The sequence below is a fragment of the Gopherus flavomarginatus genome, chromosome 16 (genome assembly GCF_025201925.1).
Source record: "Gopherus flavomarginatus isolate rGopFla2 chromosome 16, rGopFla2.mat.asm, whole genome shotgun sequence".
NCBI lineage: Eukaryota > Metazoa > Chordata > Testudines > Testudinidae > Gopherus > Gopherus flavomarginatus.
The window spans coordinates 27,600,344-27,624,068 of NC_066632.1; the positions used below are offsets into that span (position 1 = coordinate 27,600,344).

Consider the following 23,725-nt stretch of genomic DNA (forward strand, 5'->3'; position numbering starts at 1 on the left):
AAGCTGATGACACCTGTGTCTAAACCCGACTCTGTAGGGGCAAGAGAGGAGATCCATCCTCCGTCCTTGATACCTCTGCTTTGACTGCAAGGGGCATTAGAGATAGCAGTGGTAGCTATTGACAATATGGATACCTGCACCAACCAGAAACTGGACTGAGATCCTACTAATGTCATACGGCCTATCAACAATCTGTCAATTTGTCTGAGTAAGCACACTGCTTCTTCTATTCCTCCCTCTTCAGAGAGAAATGGGAGGGGGACATTGAGCTCCTTAGATTCTCTCTTTCCCCCTTTCATTCTCTCCACTGGCCTGCAAAATGGCGTCTTGCAGAAGAGCTAAACCCCAGAGTAGTTCAGTCAGGGGAGGTCACTAACTGTGCAGGGAAACATCCCCCTTCCATGCAGAGGCTGTGAACACACTGCTTCTGCTTCGCACCCAGCTACCATCAAGGCCTGTGAGTCAGCTCCTGAGCTCTGGCCTACAAATACAGATTCCTGCCATTGAGAACCAAGCATTGCCACCAGACCAGCTGGAGTTAGATGGTGCTTGATAATTTATCACTCCTTTTTCCCAGGTCATTCGACTCCTTTTGTCCATGCCTGGTGCGGGAGCATAGTATAGCACTTGCTGCATATGCACAGGTGCAGCAAGGTTCAATGCAGAGAGGAAAGCCAGCTGGATTTTAATCCTTGCTGTGCCTACTGCTGTTTTTGTCAATCCGTTGATCCACATGAATGAGTAATATCTATGCACAAAGAACCCCTGCAAAGGGGAAGCTGAGATAATAACCTCATGACATTAGTGAATAATTTTAGGTCACAAAGAGAAATGAGATGGCAGTAATTCAAGTTGTCTGAAAGAATCTGAATATCCACATAATTAGGTCACATATACTGACAATGAGCTTAGGAGCCTTCAACCAAGCTAAACACTTTAAATTCCCCTGCCGCACAAAGTATAATTTGTGCATTTGTCCAAAAATATAACAAAAAAACCAAGTACAGTTCATTAACTGCTCCCAGCTGCCAGGCCCTGGTTAGGTTTTTGAGGGTTTAAAGATTGTGAATTTCACAGGCATAGCAGCAGGAGCGTGGCAGGTTTAATGAAGACTAATATCTATCCAGAGATTAACAACAGGCAAGCTCCTTCAGATGAGATATCTCAGAAAAGAGCAAGCCACACAGCACTACAAAAAGGAAACTCAGAAAGGAAGCATGTACTAAATGACACCACCTTTGGAAAAAGATGCATCCTCTCCCCAAACCTACTCTCACACCGAGGCTCTGAACACCCACTTTGTAAAAGAGTTGAAATTATATTCACTACAGGACACCAAGTGTAAGATTATTTTGGAGTTACAGACTTTTACACAGGGCCAATGGGCTCATTTTATATAAGAGCCTCTTGAATGTTACATAGGATCCTTCCTTTAAAATCTGATGCTGCAAAGAGGCAGCAGGCTTGTGTTTATTACTTTGGCTTGTCCCACTGACTTCACAGAGTGAAAATAATGATCACTATTAAGGACAGATCCAAAGGGCAGAAGTCAATGAAAGGATTTCCCCAGTTAGATCAGGCCCTCAGCATCCATTCAATTGTAGGCCACCAGTTTTTCATTCTGCGTTCTGTATAGTGATGAACACACAGTTAGAATGTACTAAGTCAACTTTAAATAATGTTTTCACCCCTCAGCCATGAGGCCGAGAAGCTAAACTTGGGATAATTCCTACATGAGGATATAAATTGCAGTCTTAAAGAGGTTTGTTATTTGTTTGTTTTTTTTTAATACTAACAGGTTTATTGCACTGGTGTAAATATAAAAACTGGAATGAGCGAAGATTACATAGCAATTTGTGAAACTGTAGCACCCAGAGGTTATGGAATTGTTGCCATCAGCACAAATGGTCTGAGGTTGTGCAACTGTATTTCCAACCCATAATCCTGTGTAAAAAGCTACTTGAAAAATGGAAAAAAGTTTATTCATTAATATTTGATGAAAACCTACCAGGACCTGCAACAAATTATGTGAGTAGCTTTATAGCTGAAGCTCAGGATAGCCACTTCACGTGAGTAGGCAGTGAGTGAAGAGGCCCTGAGTATTCTGGCATCACAGAAATCTCAGAGTCCATGCCTCAGAAAGGGGCATCACTGTAAATTACTAAGCTTTGGAAAACTGGTGGCTGCTTTTGAGTGCTGTGCGTTAACCTTAGGAACACACAAGCCCACATTGTTTTAACTTCTTATGGCTCAAGAAACTGAAATAGGGATCCGGGAAGCGAAAGAGGAATTCTCAGCCCAAGAAGGTGCCTCAGCTTTCACAACTGGAGCTTTAAAAGGCCTCAGAGGATGAATTACTTTCCCATATTGTAAAGCACAGCTGAGATACCAGCTTTGCAATGGAGGGTTACTCAACTCACATTCCCTGAACATGCAAATCACCAGCCACTTACATGTGACAAGGGAGCCTTAGAAATTATATACAAGTTAAAAGTGCAACAGGGTATTTAACAATCTTTGCATAACTTCAGCCTCCTGGCTTGGAAACTGTGAAGAGATTTATCAACCCCTCTCAGAATTACAACCAGCAAGAGTGTTCCTAACCTGGGGGGGTGCAGGCATCAGCTGGCGACTGTACAAATGTGGAACGTCTTTTAGTTGGCATAGGCAGAGCCATCTTCTGTTCTTTATGCTTTGCCAGTGCTGCTTGAACTGCCTCTGTGTGGATATCTGCAAAACGGAAATTACCACCCTTAGTTTTGAAAAACTCAAAAACATCGTAGGAAATTTTTTATATATTATGTAGTTTAAAAAGGAGTTATTCACATATATTATAGCCACCATACTGCCCTGCCCTCACGCCGTCTAGCCAAGACCTCACAGCACCTTCATAAACAATGAATTAAGCTTTTCCATTCCGCCTATGACATTTCAATTTTACTGATGCAGAAAATAAAACAGTGGTTAAGTGATTTGCCAATCCAGAGCAAACAGGTGGAAGAGCCAGGAACTTTGGTTCCAAGTATCCTGCACTAACCATTAGGCTCCTTTGTGTCTCTAGCAACTATTTTGTAGCAAATTGCATTTCTGTAACCCTTTTCCCCCCAAACTCCATCCCAACCCGCTTGTCTGTCTTCAACAGTTACATCTTGTTTTTCAGACTATGAGCTTTGGTCCAGAGTGCTGTCTTTTTCTAGATCATCTTTGTACAGCACTAGCACCGCAGGTTACCAAACTGGTTGGTCACCAAGAAATACCATAATGTCTTGTTAAATCATAAAAACGCACCGGTGCCAATGCTCCACAGAACTCACCAACTTTGAAGTATTTTAAAAGATCGGACACATCCTTTTAAAAAATAAATCTGATGTAGTTTAATACTTTCCACTGTGCTATGTTAGAAAAATCCTACCAAACGCAGCTGGAAACAAAACTGAGTCATTTCATTTTAAACATTACAATACAATGGATCCTTTAACTGAACAAGCCTGCCCTGCTTTGCGCATTCAGTACCAGCCTGCTCAAAGTTTTAACAAGAACTTCAGAAGAATTACTGCAATCATTCAATGGCAAGGCCAGGGAACCAGCCCATGGATTCAAGGGAACAGTCCACACCCCAATGCCACAAAACCAAACATAAGTTTAGGAATCAAATATTTTACCACAGAACAAGAAGAAGAAATAAAACCTTGTAGAATTTGTTGCCCTCAGAGGAAAATAAAAGGGAAATAAGAGACATCTGTCAGAAGAAGCTGTCAGAACTGCACTTATTTTTTTTAAATAAAGTCAAATGTTTATTTGGATTTATTTTACTACAAAACAATCTAAATACAAAACAAAAGCCAGATAAATACTGTTTTCACCCATCCTCTGATGGAGGTCAGAGATTCTTCACTCTTTTCGGGGTACTTATGGGAATAATTTCAGAAAAGTAGCAGGGAAAAGAATTTTGGAATCCTGGAGACATGAATGGTTCCAAAGTGACCTTGGGACTCTGGTGCCAGCTCTCTTGGCATACATCACTGGATTGGTAATCAGAACTATATTATGGGAGAGGAAAGCCTGCAGTGGGGGACACAGTCAATTGAATCAGTGGATTTAGCTGTTGGCACCGGCCCTTAAGAAACCTAAATAAATCACAGCACAACACCACACAAAAAAATACTGCTGCTATTTTTTCACTTTTCTAGGGCCTTCCATCCAAGAAGCTCAAAGCAGTTTACAAAAGTGAATTAAGTTTCCACAATCCCCGTGAGATAAATATGTTCCCTTCACACAGATGGTGAAGTGAATTAGGCCATGTCTACATGATGGGTGTCACAGAGGCATAACTACAGAGCTGTAGCACAGACACAGACTACAGCAAGGGAAGAGCTTTTTCTCTTGCTGTAGGAACTCTTAACTCCCTTTGTGATGGTAGCCAGGTCTACAGCATTGTTCCATTGACCTAGCTGCGTCTACACTGGGGGTTAGGTGGGCATAGCTAGGTGCTCAAGGATGTGCATTTTTCCTGACCAACAAGTCCAGCTTCAGACTGTGAGTGGGAACTCGACACCTGCTTCTACACATACCCCACCCCCAGTCATCGTCCTCCTGAGCAGTGGAGGAACTCAGCAGGACAGGAGTCAGACTTTTCCAGCCCCCTGGAGGCGCTCGGAACATGTGAGCACAAAGGAGACCAGTTCTTAGCCTCCAGGGCAGATGTGCCTGTCTGTCTGTGATTCCAGGAGTGTGGAATGCAGCTTATCTAGGGAGCAGCAGGTAACTAAATGCCACGGATCTGAACTGGACTTTGGTTGCCCTGCACCGCTGAACGCAAATTTTGTCCTAGGTTGGTAGGTGGCTACAGCTAAATTAAACACAACCATAGGCACCAGCTTCTTCTGGGCCCAGGGAGTGTGCGTGCTCCAGGCCCAGCCCCCACCTGCCCCCTTCTCCCAAATCCCCAACCCTGCCCTCCTAGTTCTACTCCCTCCCTTGAACGTGCCCTGTCCCCGCTCCTCCTCTTTCCTCCCCGAGCCTCCTGCACGCCAGGAAACAGCTGATTGCAGTGGGGGGGAGGTGCAGGAGGAAAGCAGGGAGCTGGCTGCCAGTGGGTGCTAAGCACTCACTAATTTTTTCTGTGGGTGCTCCAGGACTGGAGCACCCATGGAGTTGGCGTGTGTGATCCCAACACTATTCTGACAAGGATTTCAATGCTGACTCTAAGCACTCAGCCACTCCTCTGAGGGGCTTTGTGGATATATCTACACTGCAATTAAAATCCCACATCTGGCCTTTGCCAACAGACTCGGGCTTGCAGGGCTGTTTTATTCAAGTGTGGGCTTGGGGAGAAGCCTGAGCTCTAGAGCCCTGCGAGGCCAGAGGGTCCCAGAGTTTGGGCTTCAGCCCAAGCCTGAACATCTAGTCTGCAATTTGTCTGCAACAAACCCCTAGCCAAAGCCCTATGAGCCTGAGTCAGCTGGCATGGGCCAACCGCTGATGTCTAATTGCAGTGGAGACATATCCTAAGGGAACTCAGTCCTGGGCCTACTCCTCACTACCGATAAACTGAACTCTGGCATTATCCAATCATTGGTGATCAATCAGCAAACGTGCTGGGGAGCTGGAACCCCTCTAGCTGGAGAAAAGGAACCAGCTACTCTCAAGAGCTCTCTTCAGGAGGACGCACTGGACATTTCAGTTAATTTAGTTTTTCTATAGCGTGTCTATCTGCTTCTTGTCACTCACTAAAATGGATTAGCGCCAAGTAAAGTTCTCTTCCGCTAACCAGCTAAACTCAGTCCAGGAACCCACGAGGTAAAGAGTCATTTACCCTCCCTGATCAGCATCCTTTGTTCCTTGATTTTCATTAGGAACCGTAGGCCCCTGAGCACCCCTGGTTTCTAGATACACTATAAGCAAGACAGGACTTTCAGCGATCAGATCACTAACTGGCTGAATCACTCAGATCACGTGACCTGTATTCTCCCACTGACAAAGGTCTCTGATGTGTGATTGTTATATACTTACCAGACCGATAGCGTTCATCTCTGGCTCCTCCAGATCGAGCTCGATGATACTTGGATGAGGATGGTGCTGAAGTTGCTGCTGGAGCAGGTGTCTGATTTCTGGGTTCCTTTTGTAATGCTGGATCAACCCCTGGAAAACAAATCCACAATTCTTTCAGAGATTAAAAAAAAACCACCCACAAAGCCACCTGCTTTTGGACAACATTAAAAATCCATTGTTACCTGCTAAACTATCCACAGGGAACAAACAGGTTCAGCACAGTGTGCTGCTGAAATTAAAGTGCCTGCTGAGCTGTTCAATAAGCATGTTTAAAGTCTTATCTAAACTGGGATTTAGCCACTGGTGTAAACCCCTAGTATAGGCCATGAGTTACACTGGTGTAGTGTGATCTGTAACAGAGCAGGTTAGCCTGGTTTCAGCAGTACTATATCCTTGTGCTTTTTAATAATTATACATCTCTCCCTTGAGATTTAAACCTGCTTCTTCGAGGAGGGGAAAAAAACAGAAAACCACAGTTCTCCACCAAGACAGATATCTAAAGAATGAATTTTGGAAGAGAATTATATACAAGACAGTCTGATCTATTGCAACCATTCTATCATCATAATTTTCATAACACTTAAAGAAAATAGTTTCAGTTATTAGTGAAGAAACTAGCTAAATAAAAGTCCTAATTACAGCATGTTATCTATAATTCATGACCTTCTCCAGCACAAGTCCTGCAATTTTACAAGAGAAAAACTTTCCACTGCAACCAAATGTGTCACAAAAGAGCTTTAAACATAGCATTGCACCCTTCCTTTAGGGGGAAAAACCTCTAAAAATAGCTGAACGCAGTCTGAGTGAAGAAAAAGCGATCGAAATAAGCTATTTTTATTGATAGGTCACATACAGTAAACAGGAAATTGATTCTTTCACAAAGACAGCTTGCCTTGTAGAACTGAAAAAGAGCAAAACGGTTTGAATTAACATGAAAGACTTGAAAATATAGTTCAGTGTTTACAGAATGAAACTGGGGGAGAAATTCTGGTTCCACTGAGGTCTATGGGAGCTTTGCCATTGATTTTAATGAGGCTAGGATTTCACTCAGGGAATCAGGAATCCCAGCTTCTCCCACCATTGACCCACTGTGAAATCACAGGCAAGTCACCTCACCTCTATGTGCCTCGGCTCCCCCATGTGTACAACGGGGATTATAAAGGATCATATGCAAGTGCAAGACAATACATTTCAGTAGCAGTTCCTTATTTGACCCCTTTTGCCCAGAACTACAATCAGGGTATATAATTTGCATGTCAAGCATATATATTGCTCATGAACGTGCCAACATAATTACTCAAGACTGAACAGTCCATGAATGCAGTGCTGTAATTACAGTTTTCTTCTGTCGTTTAAGCTACTAATTAATAGTCAGAGAGAGTATCAGATCAATGTTGCATGAACAGAGGAGGATTTACAAGAAAAGATCAAACTGTTTTAGTAAGTAAACAACATGATTCCAAAATTAGCTGGAAATCCCAAAAGATAACATTTATTTGTAACATGGTGGTTCAGTCAGTGTCTGCAGAATTTGGATGCGAAAGTTTTGGGAAGTATCAAAGTTAAGGATTGGCAAAATTTTTGGAGTCACTCATCCACAACTTTATTTTTTGTTACTAAACAGTAACAAAAAAGTTTTATATAAGTTAAAATAAAGACTCAGGTATAGCCTCCATCCAGAAATTTACATTACCAGAAACAAACAGTTACCAAATGAGTACCATAACAGATCATACTTCAGTAATGACTTTTATCTTAGGATTCTGAAGCAATTTACAACGCTTTAACACACACACCCCACACCATGAGGTAGACAAGTTTTCAATGTACATCTGGGGAAAGTGAGACCAAGAGAGGGGTAAGTGACTTGTCCAATTTCACAAACTATTTAATGGCAATGATGAAACAGACAAGGCAGCCAAGGTACTTATTACCTGTCATATTGCAAACCAGCACCTTAGTGACAGTATATTTGTGTATCCCCTCACAGGCACTTCAATACCATGGTTAAGGATGTGGTATGAACCTAGAGCTTGTCTATACAGGAAAGTTTATCGGCACAACTATATTACTATAGTCATACCAGTATAACCCCTTGTGTGGACACTCAAATGCCCAAATAAGAGGAGTGGCAGGAGGCTTAAATAAGTGCATGGGGCATCCTGAGCGTCTCAAATGAAAGGACTAACTGAAGGGGCACTTAACCACTTGCTGGGCATAGAAGCTAAGACCATCAATCATCAATAAGCAGACTGGGAAGGGAGGAGTATGGATTTGGGGTAAAGGTACAGGACTGGAAGCCAAGAGCTGGATTTAAATCTACATCTGTGCAACTTCTGTACCTAACATGCTTCAAGTCTACCAATTTGCAAAAGGGGATCAGAGCATTCCACTGCATCTCATGGGCCACAAGGCTATTTTAATTAACATTTGTGTTTGTAAACTGCTTGGAGAGCCTTGATTAAAAACGTTTCGATAATTTACAATTCAAAACAACAAAATAGCTGCAACAATGGACTGTGTGTACTAATATCGGGACTGTCACCAAACTAGAATGTCATCATTTTGACAACATAGCTGAATGCTACTTAACAGGGACAGTGACCCAAGTCTGTAACTCTCCAGCCCAGGCTGGTAGTCTTCAAAAATGAAGTATATAATGAGCCTGGTGGTTTGCCTAGTTCTCAGTTCCCCGGTGGTATACACCAGACACTCCCAGCTAACAACAACTGTCCCTATACAGCCTGTTTCATTAAGAGTGCCATCAAGACTGAACTCTCCCCTCGTGGCCCTAGAAGAGGCGCCTCCATCTCAAGATGGAGATACGCTGGGGAGGAAGCTTGGACTATTGCTGCCTGTGCTGAAACCCTTCTGCACTGTTACTTCGGTATCTTTCACAAAGCACTCACTGCAAAAATTATGGATTTAAAAACATTTAAACACTCAAAATACTGAAAAACCTGGAATATCAGTGGGAGAATAATTACTGTAGAAAATTTAATCACTCGATTAGAACAAGTCATTAGATTATGCTGTAAACCTTATTAGTGCCAAAGCAGCACATGCACCTGTGCATTACCAGCCTTCCAAATAAAAGTCATTGTTTTATGTTGCCCAGTCCTTAAACTGGATCTATGTGGTAGATTGTTACACCCCGGGAAGCCTCACTGGGACTCTGCAGTCATAGAAGGATCTGTGATTTGGACTATTATAAACACAGATCCAGAGTCTTAAATTGTAAACTTCTCAGGCACAGATGGTCTTTTTATGCTTTGTACAGTGCCAAGCACATCATCTAGGCTTAAAGAAATAAACAAGCAATTTGAATGCCAATGACAGTCAAAGGCATCTTCCTTGTGTACCCATCTGAACAAGCTCCTCTTGGCCAAGATACAAATTACATTAAATGACAGACTGAAGAACTGCACTTTTACTTAAGACTCATCCATGTTCGTGTCTTTGTCATGAACAGGGAGGTTTTATTCAGAGCCAATGAAGAGACAACTTCAACAACAAAGCAGCTTAAACCTTCCTGTTCACTTGACAATTTATTTAGGACTATATGTAACCACTAGATGTCAGCAGCACAATTAAACACTATTCTTTAAAATGAACTATTGAATACACTTTAATTTCTTGCTTCCAAGATGCAAAAGCTTGGTTTATTCCACAGTACACCACACTGTAGTCATGACAGTTCATTTACACAGGGATCAAATGTATCCCTAACTGACATGAAACCTCAAGATCTAGCTTTGTTTAAATATTGTGTTATATAAGAATGTGTATGAGTACAAATTAATATAAAGCACATAAGCAGGATTCAGAGATCTGGGAAGTACATATTTATAGTACATCATATACAGTTACAAAGCTCTCTGACAAAGCAGAAGTGAGCTAAGTTTGGCAGATGTTAGATGACTTTATTTAGCATTCCGTTCAGAATAATCCTGCTACAAGCTGCAGTTTCTGCTGGCAGAACCTGGATACACACAGGCACCGTGATGGTTGTATTTTATAGGGGTTTTATAGGATGCAGCTGATGTTTGAATTGCCATTTGATGCTAGCTGAACATGCTGCTCCCCCACTCCCTCCCTCTCAGTAAGGGGAAGGGACACTAGCTATAAAGTGATTTTATATAGGAGACAATAAAAAAAAATCATATGTGATCAATAACAATGCCACAAGAGCCAAGTAATAAAGCCAGAAACAGGTAGGATTCATTTGACAAAAGAGCAAACTAAGGAGGAGAAAAGCAGGTTAGCCTGCTAGTCTGTGTAAAGAATTGAACAAAAGTGTTAATGTTTGACTGGCTTTTCCTTAAAATGATGCAGTATTGTCCAGCTATAAACCTATAAAAACAGTGTGAAAAGCAAATGTCTGTATGAGGGGTCTGCAGGTCAGCCTGGGCACCGTTTCGTGGATCGCAGGGTGCGAGCCCTTCTTCAGTAGCAGACATGCAGCATCGGGTTCAGTCTAATTATTGCTCCTTCCCCTCCATACCTGGAAGACTAAAAACGCACTGAACATACAATTTTGGCCTTTCTCCTTTCTACCCTATATGTTGAACATCCGCCTTATCTCACTCTCCATTCATAATCCTCTGGGAGACTTACTTCTTCCATAAGGCATACAAAAAGCAAAGACCACCAAAGTTGTCACCACTATAGGCATAAAAGGATACTAGGGGAGTGCCGTCTTTGTGTCCCATTGCATCTCACCTTGTCTGTGTATCTGGGGTATAAGCTCTTTGGGGCAGGAACTGTGCCTGCTTACATCCTGTGCACAGAGCACACCTCCCATGCTCATTATTAACAATACTCCCTCTAGCAGGATACAATGTCCCGCCCTGGCAGCTGGAGGAGATTGATTTCTAACTGGTCTTTTCTGTGCCTATCTAGTGGTGATCCTTGTAATGGTAGGCAATGGAAAGCTAAGTCTATCTTTGCTAAAGAGGGAGGAAGGGGTGGATATTTTAGCTCACTCAAGACTCCATTCATATGCTTTCCGACCCCTCCAAACCAGTGTGCTCACCATTACATTATTCTTCCCAGAGGCCTCAGATTCTGAGGTACTGAGGGCTGTCTACAGTCACTCATGTAATTCCTTTTAGCACTGGGCCCATAATAAGGGCTTTCCTCATTTGTTTGCTGTTTACCTACAGGTGGTTAGTGTCAGCTGCACTCAGGGTAATTTGACGATGTTCTTGTATATTTCAGAGAGTGAGAAAGTAAAGCCTTTGTGCAGAACAGTCAAAGATTATTTTCCCCCTGAAACAAAGTAGTTTGCATTTTAAAATATCCATCAAATAGAGCAATTCTTTTTTGCTTTCTGTTTTGCATTTGAGAACACTGAGGGTATGGCTACACTTGAAACTTCAAAGCGCTGCAGTGTGAGTGTGGTCGCAGCGCCAGAGCTCTCTCCCAGTGCTGCACGTACTCCACATCCTCTACGGTTGTAGCTTGCAGCGCTGGGAGCCGTGCTCCCAGCACTGTTTATACTGAGGCTTTACAGCACCGTATCTTGTAGCGTTCGGGGAGTGTTTTTTCCACACTCCTGAGCGCGAAAGTTGCAGCGCTGTAAAGGCCAGTGTAGCCAAGGCCTGATAAATGCTGCCTTGCTCCTAATTTGGCAAACACACAAACCAAAAATATACAAACACTATAATCCATGGCCATAAAATAACAGGATCTATGTTCATTAAATGTTACTCCTGCATACCCAATCCTATAGCAATTTTCACAAGGAATATTTTGGACTAGTTCATTAACTTTCAGACTTTTATGTGATACAAGGACTACCAGGCAATTCAGGGAATGTTAACTGCATGCAAACTAATATGCACTCTGTGTTCTCTCTCACTAAGAGATGTTGCAGAAATATGGGATTGAGTCAGAGTCCTAAAGGAAAAGCACATGCACATGCTGCAAGGAGAAGGGAGAGAAGTCCAAAATAAAGAATAAAGCTCAGGGGCGGTACAGCACAAGAATTATTTTGAAACATGAGGTGACAAAAATTGTGATAGATTCAGACATCTGTTTTGTTTGCAGAATTCCTTGTTCCCCAAACAGACTGCCAATGAAAGATTTGCAAGCCTCTAATGCATGCTTAGCCTAAGTCTACATGACAATTCCCAATAATGTAGTTTCTTATTAACGTGAGGAGCGGGTAAGAACTCTAACTGAAGCAGACAAAGGTTCTGACAGTAAATCAGGGCTTGGTGAATATCATTTCCTTTATACATAAGGAGAGGATTCTTGTGTCTTATCCTTAGGAACTGATTACATAATGCATCATCTCAAATAGCAAGAAAACACAGTCCGCCAACAGTGTGGCTGGCTGCAAGAGTTGCTAATTTTGGCAACAAGGTTTTCCTGCATTTGCACTCCCTGAGCCCAAAGAGCTGTATATGCTTTGCCAGGTTTGCAGCAATCTGAGGAGGACAGCAACTCGTTAAGTTAAACAAGGAGGCAAATATATGCTAGGCCACAATGAGACTCAAAGTCAAGTGATGCATGAGGTGCTACGTGTGTCATTTACAGGTCTCCTAATGCTAACAATGACCATGTTTATTAAAGAGCTCTGCAAAATATTGCAACTGACAGGGATAATACTAGAGGAAAACCCCATTAAGCCACGTAATGGATTTGCCATGCTTATGTGTATTTAGAAATCCATGTCACCCACTAATGGAAATAAATCCAATATCACTGGGTCATCACGTGGATCCACAGACTTCCAGTTATCCTCCCAGCAGAAGAGGCCTTTCCGACATACAGATTACTATGATATCACAGCAGTTTTTCTTGTGTCCCTTGCACTTCTGACAGTGCATCTCACTTGACCCCATCCAGAACAATGGGCATCAGGACACACCCCACTAGGCCCCAATTTCTTACCACTATGCCAACCTAAATTCAGCTGTGTTCATTCTATCCTCAAGTGAACATGTGCTTCCTGTTCTAAGAGAATTTTCAACGTCCCTTATCTGAACTGCCTTTTTTACCCTTCCTGCAAGAGTGCACATTTCGCAAATGACATCAGTGATAACCTTTCCCTTTCCAGCATCTACCAAGTAGGAGGTGATTAACCCCAATGAGACATAAGCAATCCAAGCAAATAGCAAGCTCCTATAAAGGCGAAGGCCAAATCAAGCCAAACAAGGCTCACGCAGTGGCTTGGAGCCTTCTAGTGGATACTCGTCTCCACAGATGGAAGGAGAACTGAAAGACGCAGTCGTTCTCTTATCCTCTATGGCGCACGTTTATCATAGCTGCAGTGTACTTTTTAAATGTCCTACAAAAGCATTCAGCCTCCACTGAAGGCTCAGCTCTGCCTCAGCAATGGGAGGTCCAAGCGTCAGCTCTACACCCACAAAGAAGTTAGGCCCCTTTTCATTTCACAGGACTGTTTGTGGCTCAGGCTAGCTGTTCCTTTTCAAGTCACAGGCTGCGGTATAAATATGAATTGAAGCTGTTCCTCTTCTCTCTATTTTGGTCCATACAGCATTCACCTTAACATTCACAAGTAGCATTTCTGGAGTCATGTCTACACAGGCATACTCAGAAAAGCTAAGGCCAATCCTACTAAAGGTGACTTCATAACTTTATTTGATCTGCCTTACCTTTCCCAAATAGCCCCATGTGGACAAGCCTTTAATATGTTTGAACTGTGACGTCTGTTACAATAAGATTCTGCATAGCCTACCTAGCAGCTGTCAGCAAATGTAGAGCAGCGAGTAAGTCCAGGATCATAGCTCCAGTATGTTAATTTTTGCAAAAATGGATGTTACACTAGGAAAATGAGTTTCTCAAAGGACTAATGTTGTTGTTCTACCTCAAACAGGGAGGCAACTCTCAGAGGCAGAGTGGCATAGTGGACTGGGCACAAGGATAGGAGCAAGGGTCTCCCAAATTCTGATACTGACCTGCTGCAGTGCATCCCTGTATCTCTGTGCCTCAGCTTCCCCCACATCTGTGAAATGGGGATAACATCTTACAGAGTGATGTGCCTGAGCATTAGTTAACATTTGAAAAGTGCTTTAAGAATGTAATGCATTAATTAAGTGCTGAGGGTTGTTACAATTTTCTTCTTAAGACAAAAAAATGAATTCTCTTCATGCCATCACAGGGGAAAAACATCAGACCCTTTCAAACTAAGGGACTGATCCTGCATTGCTTATGCATGTGTAAATCTCACTGAAGTCAATGAGAGATTTGCCAGAGTCGGCACTGCTGGACTGGGCCCATAAAGAGCCACAAGACTGTCAGAATGGCAGTAGTGAATTCCACCTTAAATAGTGACATGGTATCTGGCCCTAATTTCTCCCAATGCTCTCACTCGCTCCCCTGCCTTGAGAAGCACGTCAATTAGTGCAGCAGGACCATGCACAGTCTCTCCAGCCATTTTTCCCCCTAATTAAACATTTTCCAAAATAAATATGCATGTCAAGTGACAGGCACAAGGGGCAAAGGGCCACATCAATGCATACAGAGCTGCTTACGGAATTACTGCTATTGGTCCTGGTTGCCCCAAACTGAACTCCAAGCCAAGAGCAAATCTGTGATGAGAAGTAGCTTGAAGGTGTGAAAGGAGCCCACATCTCCCAACTTCCTCAGAGCCAAAGATTTCACCAAAATAAGCCTTGAGTCAATAGAGCTTGCAAGATCTGCTCGATGGATCCCTGCTTATAAGGATTAGTCTGGGTTAAACCCAAACATGCCGTTCTCTATTTCTTCATTAATACAATAATGATAAGAGTTGACTGTCACCTCATCAAATCTAAGAGAAATTTCTATCAAACAGCTGTCTAGTCAGGACCCCTCAGCAGCCTATGACAGTTTCAAAATGTAAGGTCAAAATAGGATTTTTGCTTATATTGCTTGCGTCAATGTATTAGGTTGGTAATGGCACACTGTGTCCATTTCCATAGCCTTTGTATTTCAATATTTACTGTAGCAGTAAGTCACTCCAGTGACTAATACTGGCGAGCAGACCTTGAGATGAGAGCATATTTGAGCTATTGTTGTATGAACAAAGGAAAGGTTAGAAATCTAACCAAGAGATAGCAGATTCTATACAAATAAATGATACACATGACAATGACAATTCTTTTGTTTTGAGCTCCAGGTGAATACCACCTGAAGCGAAAAGAATCAATGCCATTATGGGCATTCACAGTCTGCTCAAAGCAGTGCCCTGTAACCCCTACCCTTTTGGGCATCAGTTCAGTATCAGTCAATTACAGTAACAGTTAAGTCATGGAGCTCTCTGCCTGTCATACTGATTCACTCCTGATCAACTGCAAAAACCCAGAAGCTTCATTTGATTTTTTTTAATAGTTCAAGACTTCCCAGTGTATCAATAGTGCAATTATTTTTGCACAGGTATCCTGCTATTAATTATCGGAGGTGCTCTAGGCCTTGCTCTAGAGAGGAATTTACAATTATCCATCTCTAATTATCCTACGTTTATAGCCAGCCCCACTGTACGGAGCTTTGAATAAAAGAAAATGAATGTAAACAAAATGACAAGTGAATTCAGCAAGTTTGGTAAATAAGATACCAAGGCCCATTATGAAGATATTAATGCCTCTAAAGCAAACATGAGGAATGGCTTTGGAGAGTATTTGTACGGCAGGACTTATGAACTGGCAAATTAACTTAGCACTTAAACAACTGCAAGACAGTTCTTTATAGTCTGCCTTTTGACAAAGGCCTCATGAAAGCTTCTGCATTTGGAAACTTCCTTTTTTCTCTAAATAATGTTTTACTTCACTTGAACATAACCATCTCAGATCACAAAAGCAGATGAAGCTGGAAACCCACGGCCTAGTCTGGCGAAGCAGCAAGAGCATATGAGTGAGTGTTTCTGTGGTGCTCAACAGCACAGATGTGGCATGCTCAGATACTAATGTGCTAATTATGGCCCAGATGCCATCTACACAGGCAGAACCTAGCACTGATGCAGAACCTCATGGACAATAGCGGGACTCCAGGTGAGTGTAAAGGGTCCAGCTGCAAGTTTGAGGCTTATATGTTAAATTTGGCCCTGTATGTTCTAAAAAGGAATCCCACATTTCATAACTCACTGGCTTGGCCTTGAACTCTGAAGATCAGTTTCCCATAAGAGTCATCCTCCAAGCGAGCCAGTGTCCATTCTGCTTCTGAGGTAGACAAGATGCCCTTCCAGCATTTCCACAGTAGGTTTTTTAGCTCTCAAACTTAGCCTGGGCCATTTCATCTCTCTTCCTAAGTAGTTCTAGCTCTCGTAGGCAAGAGCCGCCCACCCGCGTGCACGCACACACCACTGATACAAAGGGAAAACCAGGAAGGTGCACAGCTCCTATTCAGAAAAGTGGACTTGCTGTGAAGCTTATGCTGCTGAAAGTGTTGGATTAACAGCTATGGAGACAAAGTGCTGTATATATCTGCAGCATCACTGCAAGCTTCCTACACATTGTCCCAAAGGGACACTAAGAATCAGAGGGGAGCTTGGACTTCGCGGCCTGTTCAAGCCCTTGATTTCTCAGCTGATGAGGGAGCAAGAGCTGCCTGTGCTGGTGTTTTGTTTTTAAATGAGATCACATGGCCCAAGTGGGAAAGCTCTGAGGCACCTGACATTTTAGACAGGTCAACCACCCACCTGGTGGTAACGTTCAGGAACTTCTGACCTGGATATAAACCAGCAATCTAGAGGTGAAAGGCTCTATTGCCTATGACTCTACTGCTGCCATCTGGCCCCCTACAATGGAATTGTGAAACAGCTAAAGCAAACTAAACTGAGGAAAGGGCAATTTGGAGTTGATAGGTAAGCGATCCAAGCCCTCAACCTCCATCTTCACTTTATAAAACCCCTTTAAGGACAAGGCTGATGCAGTAAATCAAAGCTCTTAAACTGGACCGAGACACAGTACTTACCATGTGTCTGTGGGATGTATGGAGCCAGCAGCTTTGCCCTTTTCTTCTCATACCCCTTCTGTGTGATGTCCCCTAAAATCAAACAGGAAAGTCATGTTATCGTGTCCTTGAGGTGCTCTATTGCAAGAGGATTTTAGCTGCATGGTCCTGCTGCACGATAATGGGCTTTGTGACGTGTCACCATATGGGCAGCAGGAATGACTTATAAGAATCAAGTATCTGTCAAGGTTCTACAGTCTTATGATTTGCTCACAGAAATGAAAGATGGAAGCAGACTACTCGGTCCCTGCTAGATCAGCACCTTCAGCCACATACCCTACTGTGCATTTTCTAAGGGTCTCAGGTTTAATTTTTAATTCCGCTGAACAATGGGGCTTTCACCTCTCCCTGTGGAAGCAACTGTACAATATACACCCCTTCAAAATGGGGTGACTTGAATCAGAACATCTGCCTTAGCAGGATATCACCACTATAAAAACCTAAAATGAAAACCAACTAGCTCAGGCACCACAGGACGAGGACCAAGGACAAACTCAACCAACCAGACACCAAGAACAGGGAACAGTCCCCCTCTGCTAAAGGGAACTGGGGGAACGCCAATAGCAAACGCAGAGCTTAGTCATAATAAACCAAGCAATGAAAGAGAGGCTTGCAGCGAACCCTAAAGAGAGCTGACGATGGACTGTGAGCAGCCCATTCAAGAACGAAATGTTTCACCCTGATCCAAAAGTAAACTTAGAGACAGACTCACCTCAGGTGACTGAACTGCCCAGCATGGATGGGCAGATCACCAAGCATTTATTGTGAATGGCAACAGTTCAGTACTTAGGGTCTTATAAACCAACTCTATATTGTGTCTCCTGCCTTACTGATATCCAGTGCAGTTCACACAGGCAAAGGGTTTCTATTTACCTATCTATTTAATGGGATTAATACCACTACTTGCCTCTCAGAGTGCTGTACTACGTTAAGTGCTTAAAGGTTCACAAAAAGAAGACACCATACAGAGAGCAAAGAAATAAGAAACCTTTTTCTAAAAATATGAATCTCTCTGACCCACTAGAAGTACCATCTGGCTGCTGTCTTTTACTTTAATTTCTTGCATTACATCTGAACTGCAGAAAAGAGACTGAAACCTTGAAGAGATTAGAACGAAAAAGCCCTGAAGCATTTCAAACCTCTTTGTAGTTTGGCCCATACTTGTAAGCTCTTTCAGGAGCCAAAAAGGTTGGAAGTGATCAAACACACAGCACGGAGAAAAACAAAATTCTTTGGTACTACGGAGTCTAGCCAGAACTAAGGCCAATATTTACATTATATCATATCGAGAAACCACTGACCACTTACAGCATTCTCTCTTTACAGAGATTTGTTGTTGCAAAGTAGCATATTATCAGACACTATCAACAGAACAGGGATAGCACAGGCAGCAGCACTGCAAGGTTTCCCAACGTTTTCCCACCAGTGTTCTTCCACTCTGACTTGGAAGGTCTCACCTTGGAGGTGATGAAAAGTTCAGCCTCTGTGGCCCTGTCCTGTCTGCTGAAATTGCTGCCCCAGGGGACTATCAATATCAATTGGGAAGGTGATTTTGTGGCATGGGCACCTGTTCACTATGAAATGGAATGAGATCACTTCATTTACACTGGAGGGTTAATCTCAATACCAGGTGCATTTCTTAAAGCACCTGGACTCAAGCCCCCAGCACTGAACACAATGCTTTATGCTGCCTGATGCACACACACAAAATAAATTTTATCTCAACTTCTTTTTTATAGCATTTGAGCCAAGCCTTGACAAGTCCAAACGAATCAACCGACAGAGAATTTAAACGTTCATGAAACTGAGAGGCCAACCAAAGTACAAGTTTATAAGTGTGATTGCAATATGCAGCTGGTTAAATTAACCCATGGGAAAGGTATGTTAGTATAACAAAACTACACGTTCAGAAACAGCAGCACAGAGACAAACAGTGTTCTCTTAAATGCAGCTACAGGATTCTGGTCTATTCAAAGCACTTTGATAGCACTGTGTTAACTGACAGTCACAAGTACAAGGGATCAACTGTTGGTTTTCCAGGAGATTCTTATCTATACATTTCTTGAGGCCAGCCTGTGTGTGCCTGTGGGACCCCCCCTACTGGATCTGTTGGGTTGAAACGAGACTAACGAGGCTCCCATTCATCTTTTCCCTCCAAGCCTAACCCATTTGCTTTTGCTTGTAATTCACTATTTGGCAATAGGGTGTTTTTTCTCTTTCAGATTTAATGGGTATCCTCTGTGTTAGTGGTTTTACACTGCATGTAACGAAACTACAGGCTGCAGGAATTACTTTGGGGAGGGGGCCGCACACATTCTGATACCAACTCTCCTGATTTAAGGCTTCGCAATTTGTAATTAAAATCTGGGCAGGAAAGGATGCCTGCATTATAGCGAGTCAGTGGAATTCTCATCATCTTCACTGAAACACGCAAGAGTTCCAGCTAATAAACCACCCTAGAAAAACGTGAAGAGGGTAGGAACTACTACTGAAAAACATGATGTAACAGACAGGCATCGGCATTAACCAACTGCAAGTTTAATTACCAACCAATCTGGAGGACCTATATAGTTATTTGAAGATGGGATAGTGCCGAGAACAGACTTACATACAAAATAAAAAATCTAATCCAGCACTGCAGAAACTGTCAAAAACGAGCTATCCCAGCTACAAGATCAACTTGACCTCTAGCATGAGAAAGATTTTATTTTACTTGCCCTTCACAGAATAACTCTAATGAAGAGCTGTGTAGGATCTTGCAAGGCTGGTTTAAAACAGTGGGAAAGTTCCAACTTGATCAAACTTAGGTAGCAGAAATAAGGCCGAGACACACTATCCTTGTCCTGTGGCGCTGTAACTACGAGGTCTCCAAGCAGGGAACTTTAAATCACCAAGTGCCCTGGCAAATGGGGTGAAATGAAAATCTCAGTGATTTCCTCTCCATATACCCTTATAAGATCAAAAACCATAATACCTAGTGTGACTTCCAGACCAGGACCCCAGAAGCAGATCTAGGCAATGGGGACAGTACTCCAGAGGGAATGAAATCCCCAAGAAAAATCTCATTCCCTTGTCTTTTGAAGCTGAGATTAAGGCCATGTCTACACCAGAGACCTTATCACGGCACAGCTGTGCCACTGTAAGCTCCTAGTGCAGCCATAGCTCAAGTGGAACCTCACTGATGGAGCACTGCCTGCTGCCACCAGGAATCTCAGCAGACTGTGACTCTGGAGACAGGGAATAGCTGGGGGCCATTTTCCAGAACTCAGGGCTGCATTTTACTCACCTCTGGGCTGTGGCAACAGTGTTTTCCCTTCTGAAGTGAGCTGCTAGCCAGACATATTTTTATTTTAAATCCAACCGATACTCAATGCTGCTGTATCAGTACATGCATAAAGGTTAAGTCACGCTCTGGAATGATGCTCCCTGGGGAAGGGAGGGGAAAGCAACAGAAAGACACTGGATTGATCTCGCAGCTTTCAGAAATACTGCAGAAAGATTCCAATAGCATTTCAGCTTGTGTCCCTAACAGACACCATGCAGGCAAACCAAGGATCAATAAAGAGATACTGGGGAAATTAAATATTGAAGAAATTACTTTAAATATCTGGAATTAAATAAATTTTGATTTTATTTAAAAAATCCACTAAAATTAGCTCTTTTGTTTGCAGTTTATTTGGGTTTTTTAATGAAAATCCTTTTGTGTGCTGAACATGAGCTACGGCAATTAGTTCATTGCCTTAAAATAATGAAGACGACAATGGGAGCCACGTTTTACCAGACTGAAACAGAAAACTGTGTTCCCCTGCACGCATCATAAACATCATCATAATAACAAATATAATCACATCACAATTTGTAGATTTGAAACATGAGTGAGTCTTTTAAGGAATCTGAGAAATGTATAAATAATTTAAAAAACTTTCAAGTGAAAAGATAATAAAAGCATTGGAGTGACACTGAAGTTCTATTACGCTGTTCATCCCACAGCACTCAAACCACATGGTTTCAGCAACTAGACTCTATGGTGACTGGCACTGAATACCACAGTGGATATTTCAGGAATCACTTCAGCTATACATGCACACAGCAGCTGTTTAACACCACACAGGAACGTTATACAAGAGTTGAGGACAGGCAGTGAAGAACAATTCTGTATGCAATTGAAGCTACAAGGAGAATATAGAGAGGCAGAATGTCATTAACCCAAACAGGAATCTGGACACGACACCAGGGCTAATGCCTTAAAAAAATAAAAAAGGTGCAGAACCAATTTACTACAGGTGATCAAGATCCCTTTCAAGTGTCTTCCAGAATAAGATAGGATTCAGCATCATCGTACAGGGAGTGACAGACCCACAAGCATCTGTTAGAATATAGATATTCAGGCCTGCCTCTAAAGCCTATACTTTAAGAACTTAGGTGTATGTTTATCATTTAGCTAGTTACAGGGGTATAAAAACAAAGAATCAAAATCACAGTCCGCCTGTGTCGGCCTCCTCTCACTGTGACAGTTTGAGGCCTTGTTCTTAGGCTAAGGCCTTTAGCTCATCCTCACATCCCAAACCAGTCACACCAAAATAAGGTGCTATTGGGCTGTCAGGAAGACGATCCTGTCCTGATTGTGCCCATCACCGCCAGATAACGAAACAGATCTTAAGATGGTTAAAGAAAACTTAGTTTGACAGCATCCTGTCTGGCAAGAAATCACTTATCAGTGGTTGTGGTTGTGAAACCCTCATTTCTATATTTTTTTACCTTTATGGCCCCCACTTCTCTATTGTTAATCTGTCTGGTTCTCTAATTGTTTCTGTCTGCTGTATAATTAATTTTGCTAGGTTTAAGTTAATTAGAATAGTGGGATATAATTGGTTAGATAATTACAGAAAAAATAGCTGAGAATATTACTATATAAACTGGGGTCAAACAGGAAGTGGGGGGAACGGAAGTTGGAATATTTGTTTAGTGGGAAGAGGGAACGGGGAGGAGGGACACAGGCAAGGCTCTGTGGTGTCAGAGCCGGAAAGCGGGTGGCACGGGGTAAATGCTCTGCGGCGTCAGAGCCGGAAAGCGGGTGGCACGGGGTAAATGCTCTGCGGCGTCAGAGCCGGGAAGGGGGGCGCAGCGTAGAGATAAGCCCAACTGGTGTGAAGGGCTTTGGAATATGCTTGCTTGAAAACTAACCCCAATAAACATCGTATTGTCTGCACTTCGGACTTCTGGTCTTTTGCTGCTTGGGAAAGCCCTGTAACAGCATCTGCTTCCCACCCAAATAATTCTGTAAAGCTGAGCAAAGTCTGTAAATCCACTTAAGAACTGCTCCTAAAAACAACATGAGGTTTGATATAGAAATATGATTTAATTATTGTAACCAAACAAGAATTGTGCCTGCATTGATGTTACTAGTTCTCAGGGTGAGAGTCCCTTTGATAAATCACATGGGAGCAATTTACCTAAAACTGTCTGAAATCTCTTGTCCTCAATCCTAAAACATCCAAACTGGATCTGAATCTACTCAAAGCTGAAGATACAATAATAAAATGCAGAAGTGTTCTTTTTCCCTCCTGCCCATTCTGCTGATCTGCAGGAAATGGAAACAGTTGGATCTGAACATAAATAAGGATTTCCTCACAGAATGTGTCATAAATTGCAGCAACAGGAAGAGAGCAAGACAATAAGATTGCAATCTCAAGAACTGTTCCCTTCCATCACAGAAAGATGGTGATTTATGCAAAGGGAACTGGTAATAACTGCAAAGCTTTGAACCTTTTACAGCATAGAGTTCTTCCACATTGTCTAGGTGCCCTCAGTAACCCCACCCCTTTTCCCATCTGCACAAGAACAAGACAGTAGACTGAGGAGGACATATTTACAAAAATAAGTACAAACAAATTAGCTTTAAAAATGCTCATTCATCCCTAGGAAACAAGTTCAACAATAACCCATAATGCTGAGGCATATGTTTGGCCTTCCTCCCAACTACAACCCTTACTATTTATTTATATTCTATGTCGGCCACAGCCTTGCTTCCTCCATGTGCTAAAGGACATGCTATCTCTGATGGGAAAAGTCCTTCCTTCCTTCTCAGGAGAAAGCAAACCATCCATAACAAATCAGTTACAGTAAGCGTTTCATTTGCCTCTAATCATAGCACCAGAATCAACCAACCAGTTCCTGGATTCACATATACAATGTTCTTTCCTCATCCGTTTCATGATTTCTCCTCCCCTCCCCTCTATAGGCCTGATCCAAAGCACCTTGAAACCTCTAGAAAGACTCCTATTCACTCCAATTAGTTATGGATCTAGGCTCTATAAGCACAACACAATACTAGACCCTGAACGAAATGAGTCTCCCTAGATTCCCACGCACTGTCGTCAATCCCTTATGCCCTGGGTTTTCGGTCTCCACATTCCATCCATGTGCAGAATGCTGCTGGACACCTTCACATGCACAAAAACACCTCAGCTGCATCCTTCCCCTCATCTCAACTCCTCAGGAACCCCCAGACATTTCAGGAGCCAAGTCAAAATTGGCCTCCTTGTTTTTGCAGCTGTTTTGTGGGCTTGTTCCAGCCAGCCCTACAGAATTGGGTCTCTGGCACCTTTTCCCCTCTGCACTGTCACCAGTGCTGGGGAAACAGCCTTCTCCTGTGCACCTTCTTTCTGCATTTCCCCCTCTTATCTATTCCCTGTCATTCCAAATCTCGATACCA

General features: G+C 42.6%; 1 protein-coding gene across 3 annotated transcripts in view; it reads right to left on the reverse strand.

The window, feature by feature from the left end:
• DIP2B (disco interacting protein 2 homolog B) overlaps nucleotides 1-23,725 on the reverse strand; it is a 129,668-nt gene that overhangs the window by 57,409 nt on the left and 48,534 nt on the right. For all 3 annotated transcript variants that reach the window (XM_050925360.1, XM_050925359.1, XM_050925358.1), the window contains exons 2-4: nucleotides 16,972-17,043; nucleotides 6,013-6,141; nucleotides 2,605-2,730 (exon numbers count right to left, since the gene is read on the reverse strand). In XM_050925360.1, coding sequence (XP_050781317.1) covers nucleotides 2,605-2,730; nucleotides 6,013-6,141; nucleotides 16,972-17,043 — 327 coding nt within the window. The remainder of the gene's footprint in view (nucleotides 1-2,604; nucleotides 2,731-6,012; nucleotides 6,142-16,971; nucleotides 17,044-23,725) is intronic.